Raw genomic sequence first — 15,510 nt, 5'->3', positions numbered from 1 at the left:
TAGTTTGAAAAAGTGAAAGTGTGCATATGTTTTTATAAGTTAACTGACGGACTAACTAATTCAAACTCTTGCTTTTTAGCCCAAGAAAAATCCCTATTGTTTTAAGTTCACATTATGGATCTTATCTTATCCTACTAATATTGTAAATGGGAAAGTTTGGATGTCTGAATATCTGGATGTTTGTTACTCTTTCACGCAAAAACTACTCAACGGATTTTGATGAAACTTTACAGTATTATTGTTTATAACCCAGATTAACATATAGGCTAAAATTTATGACGATCTGTGACAAACTAAATTTTATATAAAAGCCGCGGGCAAAAGCTATATTTTATATAAAACCCAGACTTGACCAGAATGTCTTTAGACACGTGGTTAAATATGATACCAAGTGAGGTCAAGGGCAAAAGATAAAATATGCTAACGGACGCTCGCAGATTTTATAAAACAATTAATTAAATTGCCTATTTAATTATTATGTAAGAAATTACATAATTACATTAAGAGTTTTTTGATCCGCAGTTAACACATCTGAAACGGAATATAAATAAAATCAACTTAAAAATTTGTTAAACATTGAAACAAGTTGAAAAACAGAAATTATTGCAAAAATTTAAACATGCGTTGAACACTGTTTTAAAATATCACTTTTATACTACCCGATCAAAGTTAACTGAGCACCTGGCTGCCGTGACGTCACATCAACGCTCTGGTACAGGGCGAACGCGGGAAGGTGTGCGGGTGAGTGCGAGGGAGAGTCGCATTCCAGCGAGGTGCGCAGTTAACTTGATCGGATTGTAAAAATCAATTTAAACATTTTTGTAATAAGGCTCATATTTTTTCAAAGAATGATCATGGTTGACAGTGATCTTAAAATCGATTTTTCAATCTTACTAGTCTTACTTCTTACTAATATTATAAATGTGAAAGTTTGGATGTCTGGATGTTTGTTACTCTTTCACGCAAAAACTACTGAACAGATTTTGATGAAACTTTACAGTATTCTTGTTTATAACCCAGAATAACATATAGGCTATAATTTATGACGATCTGTGACTCATAAATTTCACGCGGGTAAAGCCGCGGGCAAAAGCTAGTTAATTCTAAAAAATGCTTTTAAAGTATAATAAAAATACCTAAAAGTGTAAAAGTGCTTTTTTTAAAGCCTACTTGCACAAATAAAACAAGTTTCAAGATTTTTTTAGGCGGATAACGTAAATCAAAGTGGTTTCAGACCCACAACATTCGACGAATTCAAAAATTTACATTGAATTGATAGTGTAAGATTATTTAAAATTGTAAATTGAAATAAATAATGTATGAGAAGTGTGGCGGTGTTTACTTATTTAGAAGTATTTCCAAGAAAAAATATTTATATTTATATCTGTGACAGTAATCTGGCACTATCTACCTATGTAAATGCTTATTTTTTGTTTGTTGTCGTTTTCGCACCAGATAAGTATACCTAAGGGTGGAATTTTGTAATGCCGCCTGGAGGGAAAATTAGTAGATAGAAAATTTTACTCAAAGAAAAAATTCCCCACCACATATACTACTACACTACTACAATTATTTTCTGTAAATAATCAAAATTATTTAAGATTTCATGGTTTTCCTTTCATTTGATTTATTAAGTCTTAGAGAGATTTCATCCTTATACTTAACCCTAACGATCTTTGCAATAAAATACAGGTAATTTTTATCAGATTTTAGTTTGTTCGATTCCCGGGTGTGGCAAGTAAATTTTTCGAAATCTTTGAATGCAGTTCCATTTCTTTTCAAAAATAAAGGAATGTTTTCTTTAAAAGTAAAATTTTCTATTTACAGTATTAAAAGTACTTTCTCTTCAGGTGGCATTACAATATTCCACCCTGTATATTGTGTGGAGGCCCTTTTCACGGCACTTATATTTACATTACACGTCCCAAATATAGCTTGCTCTACCACCACTTCCGGATAACATGGGCTACTACAATAATACATAGATTGGTACCAAGAAGGCAAGTAAAGTCCATGCAGTCTTGTCATAATATTCTTTTTTCATACTTAATCATCATCATTTCAGCCACAGAACGTCTAAGTACTACTGAACATAGGACTTACCAATAAACAGGTTGGCCGGTTGGTAGCCTTTATCCATCGTCTTCATGTAACCTAGTTATCCCACCAAAAACATTCTGTAAAAAACTAGCCAAGTCTCGATGGAGCTGCTTGTTTATCTCTAAAAAGTAATGAAATCTAGACAAAGTCGTGCCAAGTCTATGGTTCCTTACTGCGATTTCTTTATTAATATAGTTAATGTTGTGTGACTTGGTAGGTGGAGTAACAACTCCAGATCTTCGAATTTCCTAGTTTTTATAGTTTTCCCTTTATGTGGCCATTAAACCCTAACTCTGTACCAAATTTCAGCTCTCTGAGTTTATGGGAAGTACTAGTTCTATTTTGATGATCATCAGTGAGTGAGTGAGTGTCATAAATGCGAAACTTTGCTTTCGCTTAACTTCGGAACTAAATGACCTACAGACTTGAAATTTTGGATTTTAAGTATGTGATTATAGCTTACTAGATGACGAAAATTTCTGCGTTCTGGTCTTATCCAGAGGTTCTCAAATAGGGGCCTGAAAATGCGGTGAAATGGTTCCAGTAAAGGATGGTACGGCAGTGTTTGCTTCGCGCTCGACTTGGCGGGGGCACTGCCGTGCCCCCAGATATTTCATTTTAATTTGAATTTATGAACAAAAACAAGGGAGATAGAAAACACAATACTCCTTTCTACAGCCGGTTAAAGAGTGGCCTTGTCAGCAATAAGTCGAAATAGATAATAGTATCAGCAAGCAGCTTCGATAAAGCTTTATTGGGGGATGTGTAGGGACACCATTGTTATGGATTTCATCGGACAAGAATAAAAAGCGAAAGGTCACTCACTCAATACGAAATCTCAGAAACTACAAGTGCTAGGAGTTTAAAATTTTGCATGGGGGTTTCTTTTAGAATGTAGCTGCTCACTAAGACGGGATTTTGTAAAATTCAACTCCTAAGGGGGTAAGACGGGGTCCACGCGTACGAAGTCACGGGCGACAGCTAGTAATAGTAATCCATAATTTCATACCACGGGACTATTCCCACCTCTCGTTCCCACCGCTGCAACTCCTGTGTAGCCAGGATCTACAGCTTTACCGCCAATAACCCAACCAGTGAAGGCCAAGTTTGTACCGGGGGAAAGTTAAACTGTCATTGGACTTGCAACGACATTAATCACGACAAGAACTGGCCTCTAGTATAACTTCTTTCAAAGAATCGGTCGAGTTTTACTCTCATCCTGTATATTAGACTAGTTGTGCCCGCGACTTCGTACGCGTGAAAATAGTTTGAATAATATTTCGCGTTTTTGTAACATTTTTTTTACTGCTCCGCCCCTATTAGCCGAAAGCCTTCCTCGATAAATGGGCTATCAATACATTTTTTTTTCAAATTGGACCAGTAGTTCCTGAGATTAGCGTGTTCAAAAGCATCTTCACCTTTATAATATTAGTATAGATTTGGCTGTTTGTCTCTAAGAAAATATTAATAAAGACTTCTTTCGTCCCTTGAAGATTGCCAAGTACTAAAATGCCAAATTGTATAGTAAATGTCTCGACATAGCTTATGGTGTCTCCACACCTAGTGTAATGAAAGATACCAAAATTAGATAGTTTACTTTATGGGCCCCATAAACGATGGTGGTGGCCATATCGTAGGCGATAACGTAAGCATTTATGTATATCAACACGTTTGTGTGTTGCAATTTATTCTGAAACTACTTAGGACTTGTTCCCAGAGAACCTTAACTTCGAAATCCTCCTATGTTCGTCTGATTAATTTCGTTGCGGGTTTAATGACAGTTTAACTTTCCCCCATGTCGATTTTAATTGCCATATATTGCATAGCCCGACGGATTAGCAAGCTGAATTGGCAATGGGAAGGAGGGCACATAGTACGCAGAACCGACTGCCGATGGGGTAGCAAGGTTCTGGAGTGGAGTCCACGTACCGGATAACGCAGCGTAAGACGTCCATTCACAATGTGAATCGACGGCCTCATAAAGGTAGCAGGAAGGCGCTGGATGCAGGCCGCTACCAACTGGCATTTGTGGAAATCATTGTTCAGCCTATGTTCAGCAGTGGACGTCCTATGGCTGAGATGATGATGATTCTACTCACGAGTAGACGTAGGGCCCAGCGTCCTCCACGTGGAAGGTGTCATCGTATCCATCTCTGACGTCCCTCCAGTTGGTGTAGTTGAAGACGTGCACCTTCATCAAAGGCTGGACATTCGGTCGCTGCCACACTTTGTACGCTAGGGAATTGTTGCGGATCACCATGTTCTGTAAAAAAAATAAGTTTAACCTTGTTGCTTGACAGTTTAGCTTTCTCCGGGACAAACTTGACCTTGGTTGGGTGTTTTTGGCGGTTAAGCTGTAGATCCTGGCTACACAAGAAGAGTCGCAGTGGTGGGCGAAAGACTTGACCTTCACTGGTCGGGTTTTAGCGGTCAAGCTGTAGATTCTGGCTACACAGGAGTTGCAGTGGTGGGAACGAGAGGTGGGGTTAGTTCTTTTTCTTCGTCCCGCTGCTGCAATTCCAGTATAGTCAGGATCTACATCTTGGCAGTTAAAAGAACCCAAGGCCAAGTTTGTCTGTCCTAGAAGATTGTTAAAAACTGGATTATACCAGCATTACCAGCACCGAAGTTATTCAGAACAATTAATTTCGGAGGTAAGGATCAACTTCCTGGTATACAGGAATGGCAGCCGTGGGAATGTGACTCAGTATCTAATAGTTTACCTGCCAGTAAGCAGCATCATCAGATAATTTATTTAGTCTCTGCTGCAGGAGCACGACCTTCTATAATTTATCAGAGGCAAATGAAGAATTTTGGCTACACTCCCCACTGGCCAGACGGGTTGCGGTATATAGGTAGATCGTTTCATCCACGAAGACGCGCCCCACCATTCTTCCGCTAATGTTTGAGTGTTATCGGTACACGCTAAATCATCCATGAGTGCACACGCACACCACAATAATGACGCTCGGATTGCTCGGATCAAACTACCCGCACCCCGCGCTTCCCTCGACCAAAAATTGGTGGGGCGCGTCTTCATGGATGAAACGATTCATACTAAGCAGTATAGTTAATATTAGTAGTTAGTAAACAACTTACTGACAATATGGCGTCGTTGATTGTGTTTGTGAAGCAGAAGAACACTGTCCCTATCATGCTGAGCACGAATGTCGCTGATAGCAGCACCAGCACTGAAACAAAACATATTTTACATTTAATTAACTAAACTTCTCTCTATACTTATAATAAATCTGTAGAGATGTCAATTCTGTACATGAAATATATTTTCAAAATAACTATCAGGGGGTGATAAGTGATCGATACTGATGCCAAAAATGCAATCAGTAAAATTTTTGTCTGTCTGTCTGTCTGTATGTTCCTAAGAGAAACAAAAACTACTCGACGGATTTTAACGAAACTTGGCACAATTGTTCTTCGTACTCCTGGGCAGGTTATAGTATACTTAGGAATTCTCACGGGAACGGGAATCAGCGGGAAAATCTTTTCGTATGAAAAATCTAAACCGCTTAAGTTAGACGCTTGAAATTTGGCATGCAGGTACCTTAGTAAACTTAAAGCTTAGTTACAACAGGATATTGCAAAATTCCTACGGGAACGGGAGTTAGTGGGAAAAAACATTTGTATGAAAAAATCTAAACCGCGTAAGATAGATTAAGGGGGTAAAACGGGATCCACGCGTACGAAGTCGCGGGCAAAAGCTAGTAAATAAATAAAATAATGTTTTTTAAGAGTGTCAAGTAGGTTAAGCTTAAAGGTGAGTAGGTATAGTTAGAGCATTAACTCGTAACAGAACAACGAACCGCTCTATGAAATGTTCTAGAGTCAGTGTCGGTGTCACCCTTTCACGAATAAAACGGTCAAAGTCAAATAATATTACATTACATAGAAATGCTCTAGCTAGTCTATCATCATCATCATCATCATTTCAGCCATAGGACGTCCACTGCTGAACATAGGCCTCCCCCAATGCTCTCCATGTTGATCGATTCATCCATCCAGATCCACCTTGTAGGTGGACGTCCCACGCTGCGTTTTCCGGTACGCGGCCTCCATTCCAGAACCTTTCTGCCCCATCGGCCGTCAGTTCTGCGTACTATGTGCCCTGCCCATTGCCACTTCAGCCTGCTAATCCGTCGGGCTATGTCAGCGACTTTGGTTCGTTTACGGATCTCTTCATTTCTGATTCGATCTCGCAAAGAAACTCAACCTTAGAATTAAACAATAACGTGACAATTTTAATTCTTAAAATAAGTTTCGTGCAACCATTTCTCATACTAAGTTCACTTTAAGACAGACAGTAAAAATTATATTGCGTGCATGTTGATGAGCATACCTCTTTAATAAGATGTCGTGTAAAACTTCAACTAATTGATATAGATCAACAAATGAATCCATTAAATTTTAATCACAGATTCTTTAATCAATAATGAAATTACGTTTACATAAACCGATGTATAACAATGGTCATTTTATGTAGTTACAATAGAATTTTAAAATAGGCCATTTAAATATTGCTTTAATGCATAAATTATGTAATTGGGCAATTGTTTTCAATGATTGGAATTCTTGCTTGAGCTTTTATGAGTAACTAGCGGCCGCCCGCGACTTCATACGCGTGGATCCCGTTTTACCCCCTTCCCGCTTTTCTGTTGAAATTTTTCCTGAATTTTCTTTGCTATAAACCTCACGGAGCCCGAGACCTTTCCAACGAATGCAAAACCGTGGAAATCGGTTCGTGCGTTCTGGAGTTATAGCGTCAGGGAGGAAAACCCGACTTATTTTTATATAGTAGACTAGCGGCCGCCCGCGACTTCGTACGCGTGAATCCCGTTTTTCCCGCTAATTCCCGTTCCCGTGGGAATTTCGGGAATTCCTTTCTTAGTGCACCTCTACGGTACCTAAGCTACGTCCCTTCCAAATTTCAAGTGCCTACGTTTAGCCGTTTAGGCTGTGCGTTGATCTGTCAGTCAGTCAGTCAGTTTCTCCTTTTATACAGTGTGAGTCACGTTAAAGTGTACATATGAAAGTAGATGAAATTAGAACTATTTTTATCGACAAAAAAGAGGTCAAAAAATTTTTGAGATTTTTTTAAAAAATTTTATAGAATTTTTTTTCTTCGAATTACTTATTGTAAAGAAAACGTAATAACTTTTAAACTAAGCGGTATATCCTGATAAAATAAAAACAGCAATAATGCTAAATAACAGGCAATACTAAAAAAATACATAAAATACACAAAAAAGGCCAACAAATAATAAAAAATTATACTTTTTGAAAAAAATCTGCTTTTAAATTCGTGTTTTTTTGGTTATTTGATAAATTTCTCCAAAAAATGCCCCTATAACCGGTGGTTTTTATTACGTTGTATTATTTTCTATCGTATTACCTTCGTAAAACCAAAAATCGCATGTCTCTATCCCTATCACAACGTTTGCAATGATCGTTTGAACAAAGGCCAGCCACAACATTATTCTCCGCTACAGGTAGAGACAATTTTAATTTTAACTAAAATTCTTATTTTACTTCAAAATCTTTTGTTTTTAATTGAAATCTAACTTGTCTTTATCAAAATTACAAATCTAGAGCCATTTTCAGTTTCGTTGTTAACGAAGCATTGAATGGCGCGCCCGGAGAGGCTTAGTTCAAACGATCATTGCAAACGTTGTGATAGGGATAGAGACATGCGATTTTTGGTTTTACGAAGGTAATACGATAGAGAATAATACAAAGTAATAAAAACTACCGGTTATAGGGGCATTTTTTGGAGAAATTTATCAAATAACCAAAAAAACACGAATTTAAAAGCAGATTTTTTTCAAAAAGTATCATTTTTTATTATTTGTTAGCCTTTTTTGTGTATTTTATGTATTTTTTTAGTATTGCCTGTTATTTAGAATTATTACTGTTTTTATTTTATCAGGATATACCGCTTAGTTTAAAAGTTATTACGTTTTCTTTAAAATAAGTAATTCGAAGAAAAAAAATTCTATAAAAAATTTAAAAAAAATCTCAAAAATTTTTTGACCTCTTTTTTGTCGATAAAAATAGGTCTAGTTTCATCTATTTTCATATGTACACTTTAACGTGACTCACACTGTATACAGGGTGGCCAAAACAGTGAGGTCTAAAAGAAAAATTTAGATTCCTTACATCAAGGTGTACCTAAATCACCCCCATGTATATTATACGATTGTGCTTAGTTTAGGAGATAGAGTTAATTTTGTGATATTTTAAAATTGTATGACCTAGTAGGCTTTAAACATTTTTATCTTTTTTTTGGGTTGACTTTTTTCAGATTTCTTTTTTTCGACAGATTTGTTATTGTTAGATTCGTAAGGAAGGCGAAGGAAGGGCGCGCGTACGAACAACACGGTAGCTAGTTTCACACTGGTTTATTTCAAACGTCAACGGGCACCGTCGCAGCGGTGCGAAGTATATACCTACATACATAACATCCCTCCCCCATATACTTAAGACTACAAGAACAAAATAACTATAGTTAATAAAACTGCTTATAATCTACTTTGGCGCGTGGACGTCTAGACCTAGTCGTGGGTGCGCCCGCACAATGTTCATTAGCGTCGCTTGTGTGCGTGTGAACACCTGTGTTAGTAGTTCGGGGGCATTCGGGCGACTTCGCTGCCGCCGAGGAGACTTCGGTCCCACTCGTCCCCTCTCCGATGTTTACTACGTTATCGTTTGTTGATGTGTCATCAGCTGATTCTGTAGCAATGCCCGCGGAGATACCTGCTGAGGGCTGCGATGATAATGCGCCGTCTATGTCTGGCACTATATCTGGATCCCAATTATGTTCTTTGTGTTCTATAACTGGTACATCTTGTCCGCCTTGAAACCTTAATTGGTCTACGTGTCTGTTTACCTCTAAATTATATTCGGGTAGGTATACCGTATACATAACGGCTCCAATCTTTTTTATAATAACTCCTTCGATCCATATAAATTTTTGGTTAGTGAGATACTTCTTTACCCATACACGATCTTGTGGTGTAAAGTTAGGTCTAACTTTTCCACTGTAATGTTTAGCCTGCGAACACTGATTGCGCGCCACATGGACAATGAGGTCTGTGGATGACGGAGTGACGCGAGTGGGGTTCAACAAGTCCAGTCTAGAACGTAGGGGTCGTCCGAATAACAGTTCAGAGGGTGATTTACCTGTGGTGCTATTTATAGAATTACGGTAATCGAATAAAAATTTTGAAAGCTTATCTTTAGAAATTTTTCCATACGTAGTGCTCATTAAAATTCCCCGCAAACCTTTTTTAATTATTTTAACAAAGCTTTCGGCCTGGCCGTTACTCGATGGATGGTAAACGGGTGAAAAAACTTGCGTTATTCCATTCAATTTACAAAAAGTTGCGAACTCTTGTGATGTAAATGATGTACCGTTATCAGTGACCACAGTATGCGGAACCCCAAATCTAGCCATAACATCAATAAGTTTTTCAATTACAGTTTTAGACCCATACGACGAGCTCACATCATAGCATTCAACCCATTTTGAATAAGCGTCTACAATAACTAAGTACATTTGATTATTAAATGGCCCTAGAAAATCCAAATGAATCCTATAGAAGGGTTGCGGTGGGAAGGACCACGGCGCGAGCGGGGCGTGCGGCGGGGACGGCCGCAGCTGCGCGCACACGCTGCACTCGGCCGCGAGCCGCTCCAAGTACCTATCTATGCCTGGGAACCATATACGTTTACGAGCCTCTGCTTTCATTTTCACTATTCCGAAGTGTGAGCTATGTAAATCATTGCAAACTTGTTCTTGTAAGGACAACGGAATCACAACCTTATGCCCTCGCATTAAACATCCATTTTCTACTGACAAATCTAAACGACACAGAAAATATGCTTTTAATTGTGTATCTTTTATCTTCCGCGGCCAGCCGGTCATAACGTAATGAATAACTTTACCTAAAAGCGGGTCCTTCTCAGTCTCTGAGCGCAGCTGAGGAACCGTGACGGGGAGGCTGCCCTCCACCACAAAGTTAACGTAGGCCGCTCGCTCCTCGTAGTCGAGTTCCCCTGACGCACTGCTATCGTTTTCGCCTAACGGAGCCCGCGATAAATAATCGGCGTTATTGTCAGCGCTACGCACATATTCGATGTTGTAATTGTAAGATGACAAAAACATGGCATACCGCTGTAACCGATTCGCTGATACTTCTGGTATACCACGGCTAGGGTTAAATATTGCCAACAAAGGTTTGTGATCGGTTTTCAAAATAAAAGGGTCGACTCTGCCGTATAAATATTGATGGAAACGTCTCACACCAAAAATAATGGCAGTAGCCTCCTTCTGAATTTGTGAATAGTTTTTTTCCGCTGACGTTAGCGTTCTAGACGCAAATGAAATAGGTCTCTCAACACCGTCATCACAAATCTGAGATAGAACTGCACCCAAACCCGTGGGGGATGCGTCTACGGTGAGTATTATTTTTGCATCCGGGTCGAAGTGGGTGAGAACCCGGTCGGAGGTTAAAATGGTTTTAATTTTTGTGAAAGCTTGTTGATGTTCAGTTGTCCAGGTCCATTTACTTTTTTTGTGTAATAAGTTATATAATGGACTTAAAATGGAAGAAGCGTCTGGCACAAAATTACGATAATAATTTACGAGACCTAAAAAAGACTGTAATTGCAAGACATTCTTAGGTATTTGAGATTCTACTATAGCTTTGACTTTTTCAGGACATTTTCTTATTCCATTTTTGTCTATTACATGTCCAAGATATTGGATTTCGTCTTTGAAAAAATCGCACTTGTTAGGTTGTAACGTTAAACCTGCCGACTCTAACCTGTCTAAAACTGCAATTAATCTATCTCTATGCTCAGCCTTAGTGCCACTTACTAAAATATCGTCTAAGAAACAGACCGTGCCCTCTATGCCTGACAAGATGCATTCCATGGCCCGTTGGAAGATTGCTGGAGCGCAGGCTAAACCAAACACTAATCTGGTATATTTAAACAAGCCGCGGTGCGTATTAATGCAAGTTAGGTCTTGCGCGTCCTCGGATAAGATCAGCTGATTGTAAGCCATCGAGAGATCCAGCTTAGTAAACTGCTCCCCCCCGTGTAGCTTGGCGAACAACTCCTGCACAGTGGGCAAGGGGTACTTGTCAACAATCAGCTGTTTATTTATCGACACTGAGTAGTCAGCGCAAAGTCTAACTCCACCATCTTTTTTTAATACTGGCACCACAGGCGAGGCGTACTCAGAGTGTTCTACCGGTTTTAACACGCCCAGGTCCAGCAGACGGTCAATCTCCCTGTCTATCTTTTCCTTCAGGGCGAACGCAACCGGGCGCGGTTTAAAGTATATTGGATGTGAACCTGGCTTGAGGTGAAGTTTAATTGCATATTTATTGAAACAACCTAGTCGGCCGGAAAACAACTTGGGAAATCTATTAAACAAATTCTGCGTAAATGAATCGTCAGAGTCCGTAATTAGGTACTGGATTGCCGGCGCGAGCTCGAGTCCGAACGCGTGAATAAAGTCGCGGCCCAGCAGCGGCGGCCCGCCGCCCGCCACCACGAACACGTCCAGCTCGCGTGCGCGGCCCTCGTATGCCACGCTTAGCCGCGCTAGCCCGATGCAAGCTATTTTGCCACCCGTATAATTCACGAGCTGCCTGTTTGTCGCTGATAACGGTACACTACTAAAATACGAGTCGTACGTTTTATTTGAAATTACACTAACGGCTGCACCGCTATCAATCTCGAATTCCAAATCTCGACCGTTAACCGTTACCCGTGCTGTCATCGGCTTACCCCTCGTACAACGAATATTGTATAATGACTCACCATCATCACCGTCATCCACCGACTCTTCATCAACGTAATGAACTTTATTTGACGAACACATACGACGCAAATGGCCTTTTTTACCGCACTTTTTACATTTATAACTTTTAAAACGACACTTGTCAGCTTTATGATTGCTGTAACCGCACACACTGCACTTTTCGCCGTTGGTGATGCTGAATACCGGCGCGCCGCCCGCGCCGACCGCCGGCGCCGCCGCTGCCGCTGACCGGGCGCCGCCCAGCGCTGCTGCCGCCTCGCGCGCGCACCGAACGCTCTCCGCCAGCTCCACCGCCTTGCTGAGAGTTAACTCTTTCAAACTCTGCGCAAATAGCTTGTCCTTCTCGTGGCCTGCTACCATACCCATGACAAATCTGTCCAGTACGGCCTCCTCGAGACTTTTAAAGCTGCAGTGTGCTGCCAATCCCCTGACTCTGGCCGCCCACATTGAGTGACTTTCGCCTGGCCTTTGTACCGCAGAATAGAAGTGAAATCTCTCCGCAAATCCACACTTTTTCGGAGTGAAATGCTCATCCAATATTTTTATGATGTCGTCGAATTCCACTTCATCTAACTCTTTCGGTAATACCAGGTTACTAGCTAATTTGTACGTTGCTTCCGAAAACGCGCTGAGCAAAATTGCTTTCCGCTTGACCTTGCACTTGTCCTTGACATCGTCCACATCATTTGCGATGAACCACTGATTCAGCCGGGATTTATAACTATTCCACTCTTGTGTTAAGTGGTCAAACCCCGATAAAAGTCCGAAGGACACGCCTGCAGACATTTTATTTCGCGTGGAATCGCCCGTCGCCACGTGTTAGATTCGTAAGGAAGGCGAAGGAAGGGCGCGCGTACGAACAACACGGTAGCTAGTTTCACACTGGTTTATTTCAAACGTCAACGGGCACCGTCGCAGCGGTGCGAAGTATATACCTACATACATAACAGTTATGAATTGCAGATGTTTGAAAAAAATAATCACCTTCCTATCTTTGATTCAAGATACAAAAGTTTTGCTAGAAACATTAAAATTATGCTTTTATCAGAACACTATCAAATTTTCAACTTAAAAGTTTAAGCAAAAAAAAGAACTTCCATAGGTCCAAAACCATTTTAAAAACTGCGCCGTTTCCTGAACATTCATAATAATACAAAAAAACATGTACTTAATAGGCCACTATTTCCTGTAATCGGTCCACTAAAGTGGTAAGTCGGAGATTCCGTTACATGTTTTTGACTTTCTTAGAGTGAATTAATATTGGGAATCCTCTAAGTTTACATTACGTAGAACAGATTTAAAGCAGTAACTGGACAGAACATGTTTTTATTCTCAACGAGGAAGCTCTTGCCCTTCATCACACCTGGTGGAAACTGATGATTAGGCTGAAGGTGGAAGGGAACTTCAACTACAGAGGAACTATGGCTTCCTACCTCCAAATGCCGGAATACAGTAATGCTATTAACATTATTGTTATAGTGACAGACTTAGGAAAATAGAGTTGCTAGCCAGGCAGACTTAGATCAAACCCTACCACCAACCAAACCGAGCAGAAACTTTCACCTCCACTGGGAATCAAACCCGGGACCTCTGAAGCTTACCTCTTACCACTTGAAGACAGTGGCAGTTGTTACATTTTACTATTACCCTTGAAATACCTACTACAGTGAGAAGAAGAAGGAGGGATATTTGGTTTATGTTCATCAAAACTTACTTAAAATAACAATGTGTTCCGGAATTTGGAGGTAGGAAGCCATAGTTCCTTTGTAGTTGAAGTTCCTTTCCACCTTCAGCATAATCATCAGTTTCCACCAAGTGTGATGAAGGGCAAGAACTTCCTCGTTGAGAATAAACACATGTTCTGTCCAGTTACTGCTCTAAATCTGTTCTACGTAATGTAAACTTAGAGGATTCCCAATATTAATTCACTCTAAGAAAGTCAAAAACATGTAACGGAATCTCCGACTTACCACTTTAGTGGACCGATTACAGGAAATAGTGGCCTATTAAGTACATGTTTTTTTGTATTATTATGAATGTTCAGGAAACGGCGAAGTTTTTAAAATAGTTTTGGACCTATGGAAGTTTTTTTTTTACTTAAACTTTTAAGTTGAAAGTTTGATAGTGTTCTGATAAAAGCATAATTTTAATGTTTCTAGCAAAACTTTTGTATCTTGAATCAAAGATAGGAAGGTGATTATTTTTTTCAAACATCTGCAATTCATAACATATCTGTCGAAAAAAAGAAATCTGAAAAAAGTCAACCCAAAAAAAAGATAAAAATGTTTAAAGCCTACTAGGTCATACAATTTTAAAATATCACAAAATTAACTCTATCTCCTAAACTAAGCACAATCGTATAATATACATGGGGGTGATTTAGGTACACCTTGATGTAAGGAATCTAAATTTTTCTTTTAGACCTCACTGTTTTGGCCACCCTGTATTTAGATTAAATGATGGGCTAAGCGCCACAATAGTAATTAAGATCTATTTTCGTTCGTATTGTAGTACCTATCATCAGGTTTCGTATATCTATGCTATAGAATGCAAATTGCAATAGTTTTCCAACACCATTCATGCCTTACGAATAGAATGGGTGCAGAAGAGATTTCTTTGCATCTGTCACCTTCTTTTGGTCTCACAAAAAAGCTTTTATCTTATGGGAAAAAACTCATGTAGTAGGTACCTACTTTGGTACTTCAATATCCAATCATTAAATCAGCATAGGGACTTGCATTTTGGAAATTTTTTGACCTCTTTTTTGTCGATAAAAATAGGTCTAGTTTCATCTATTTTCATATGTACACTTTAACGTGACTCACACTGTATATTATTATTCGACTGTTTGTTTATTTTACTTAATTGAAACGGCATAAAAACAATTTAATTAATTAAAATGTTGCAAAACGGCATCATCAAAACAATTTATTTAATTAAAATGTTGCAATTATTTTAGTATCTAGCTAGGTTGACTTCTAGGGTGACTAGAGTCGATATTTTAGCATAATAATTGATACTTTAAAGGTCAATAAAAGATAGCATTGTTACTACGCCCGATAATAACTTAAAAACAATTTTTGATTGAAAACAATATATCGTATGACTTTTTACTATCAATTTGATTCATTAAAATAACTATACTTGATAACTATTCACAAACGTTACTATGAGATCTCACAATGCGCGTGAACGCACAGGGTGACACATGAACCAATCACAGAGCTGTATTCAACGCGGTGCGTTCGAATTGCTGCTTCACTTAAGCAAGCATCGTTTGTAAATACGGGCGTTATTTTTTAATTCACAACGAAGAAGCTCTTGGCCTGCATCTCACAAATGGTAAGTGATGATCAGGCCGAAGGTGGAAGCGAGCTTCACCCCGAATCCTCAACCACAGAGGAACTGGCTATCTTACCAAATGCTGTTAACACTGTTGTTATGGCGACAGACTTAGGTTTTAAGATGGTGGTAGCTAGTTAGGCGGATTTCACATTTTTTTATAATTTTTTTAAATAAACAACTGAAAAAATTGAACTGCGTAAGGCGGGACTCGAACCCTC

At 39.2% G+C, this 15,510-nt stretch overlaps 2 protein-coding genes and 1 long non-coding RNA gene across 3 annotated transcripts in view; 1 reads left to right on the top strand and 2 right to left on the bottom strand.

Moving 5' to 3' along the window:
- Nucleotides 1-15,510, top strand: part of LOC135085585 (THAP domain-containing protein 5-like) — a 308,949-nt gene that overhangs the window by 204,973 nt on the left and 88,466 nt on the right. The gene's annotated exons all lie outside the window — the stretch shown is intronic.
- Nucleotides 1-15,510, bottom strand: part of LOC135085736 (lysosome membrane protein 2-like) — a 58,114-nt gene that overhangs the window by 20,563 nt on the left and 22,041 nt on the right. The window contains exons 2-3 of the mRNA XM_063980534.1: nucleotides 5,200-5,291; nucleotides 4,200-4,363 (exon numbers count right to left, since the gene is read on the bottom strand). Of these exons, the coding sequence (XP_063836604.1) occupies nucleotides 4,200-4,363; nucleotides 5,200-5,291 (256 nt within the window). The remainder of the gene's footprint in view (nucleotides 1-4,199; nucleotides 4,364-5,199; nucleotides 5,292-15,510) is intronic.
- Nucleotides 8,499-12,123, bottom strand: LOC135085772 (uncharacterized). Its single transcript, XR_010260211.1, has 2 exons — nucleotides 11,947-12,123; nucleotides 8,499-9,175 (listed from the first exon to the last, which is right to left on the bottom strand). It is a non-coding gene; the product is annotated as an uncharacterized LOC135085772 (long non-coding RNA).

The sequence above is a fragment of the Ostrinia nubilalis genome, chromosome 29 (assembly GCF_963855985.1).
Source record: "Ostrinia nubilalis chromosome 29, ilOstNubi1.1, whole genome shotgun sequence".
Taxonomy (NCBI): Eukaryota; Metazoa; Arthropoda; class Insecta; order Lepidoptera; family Crambidae; genus Ostrinia; species Ostrinia nubilalis.
Note: the sequence above shows the minus strand (reverse complement) of the source record. Positions and strands in the feature narration are given on the sequence as shown.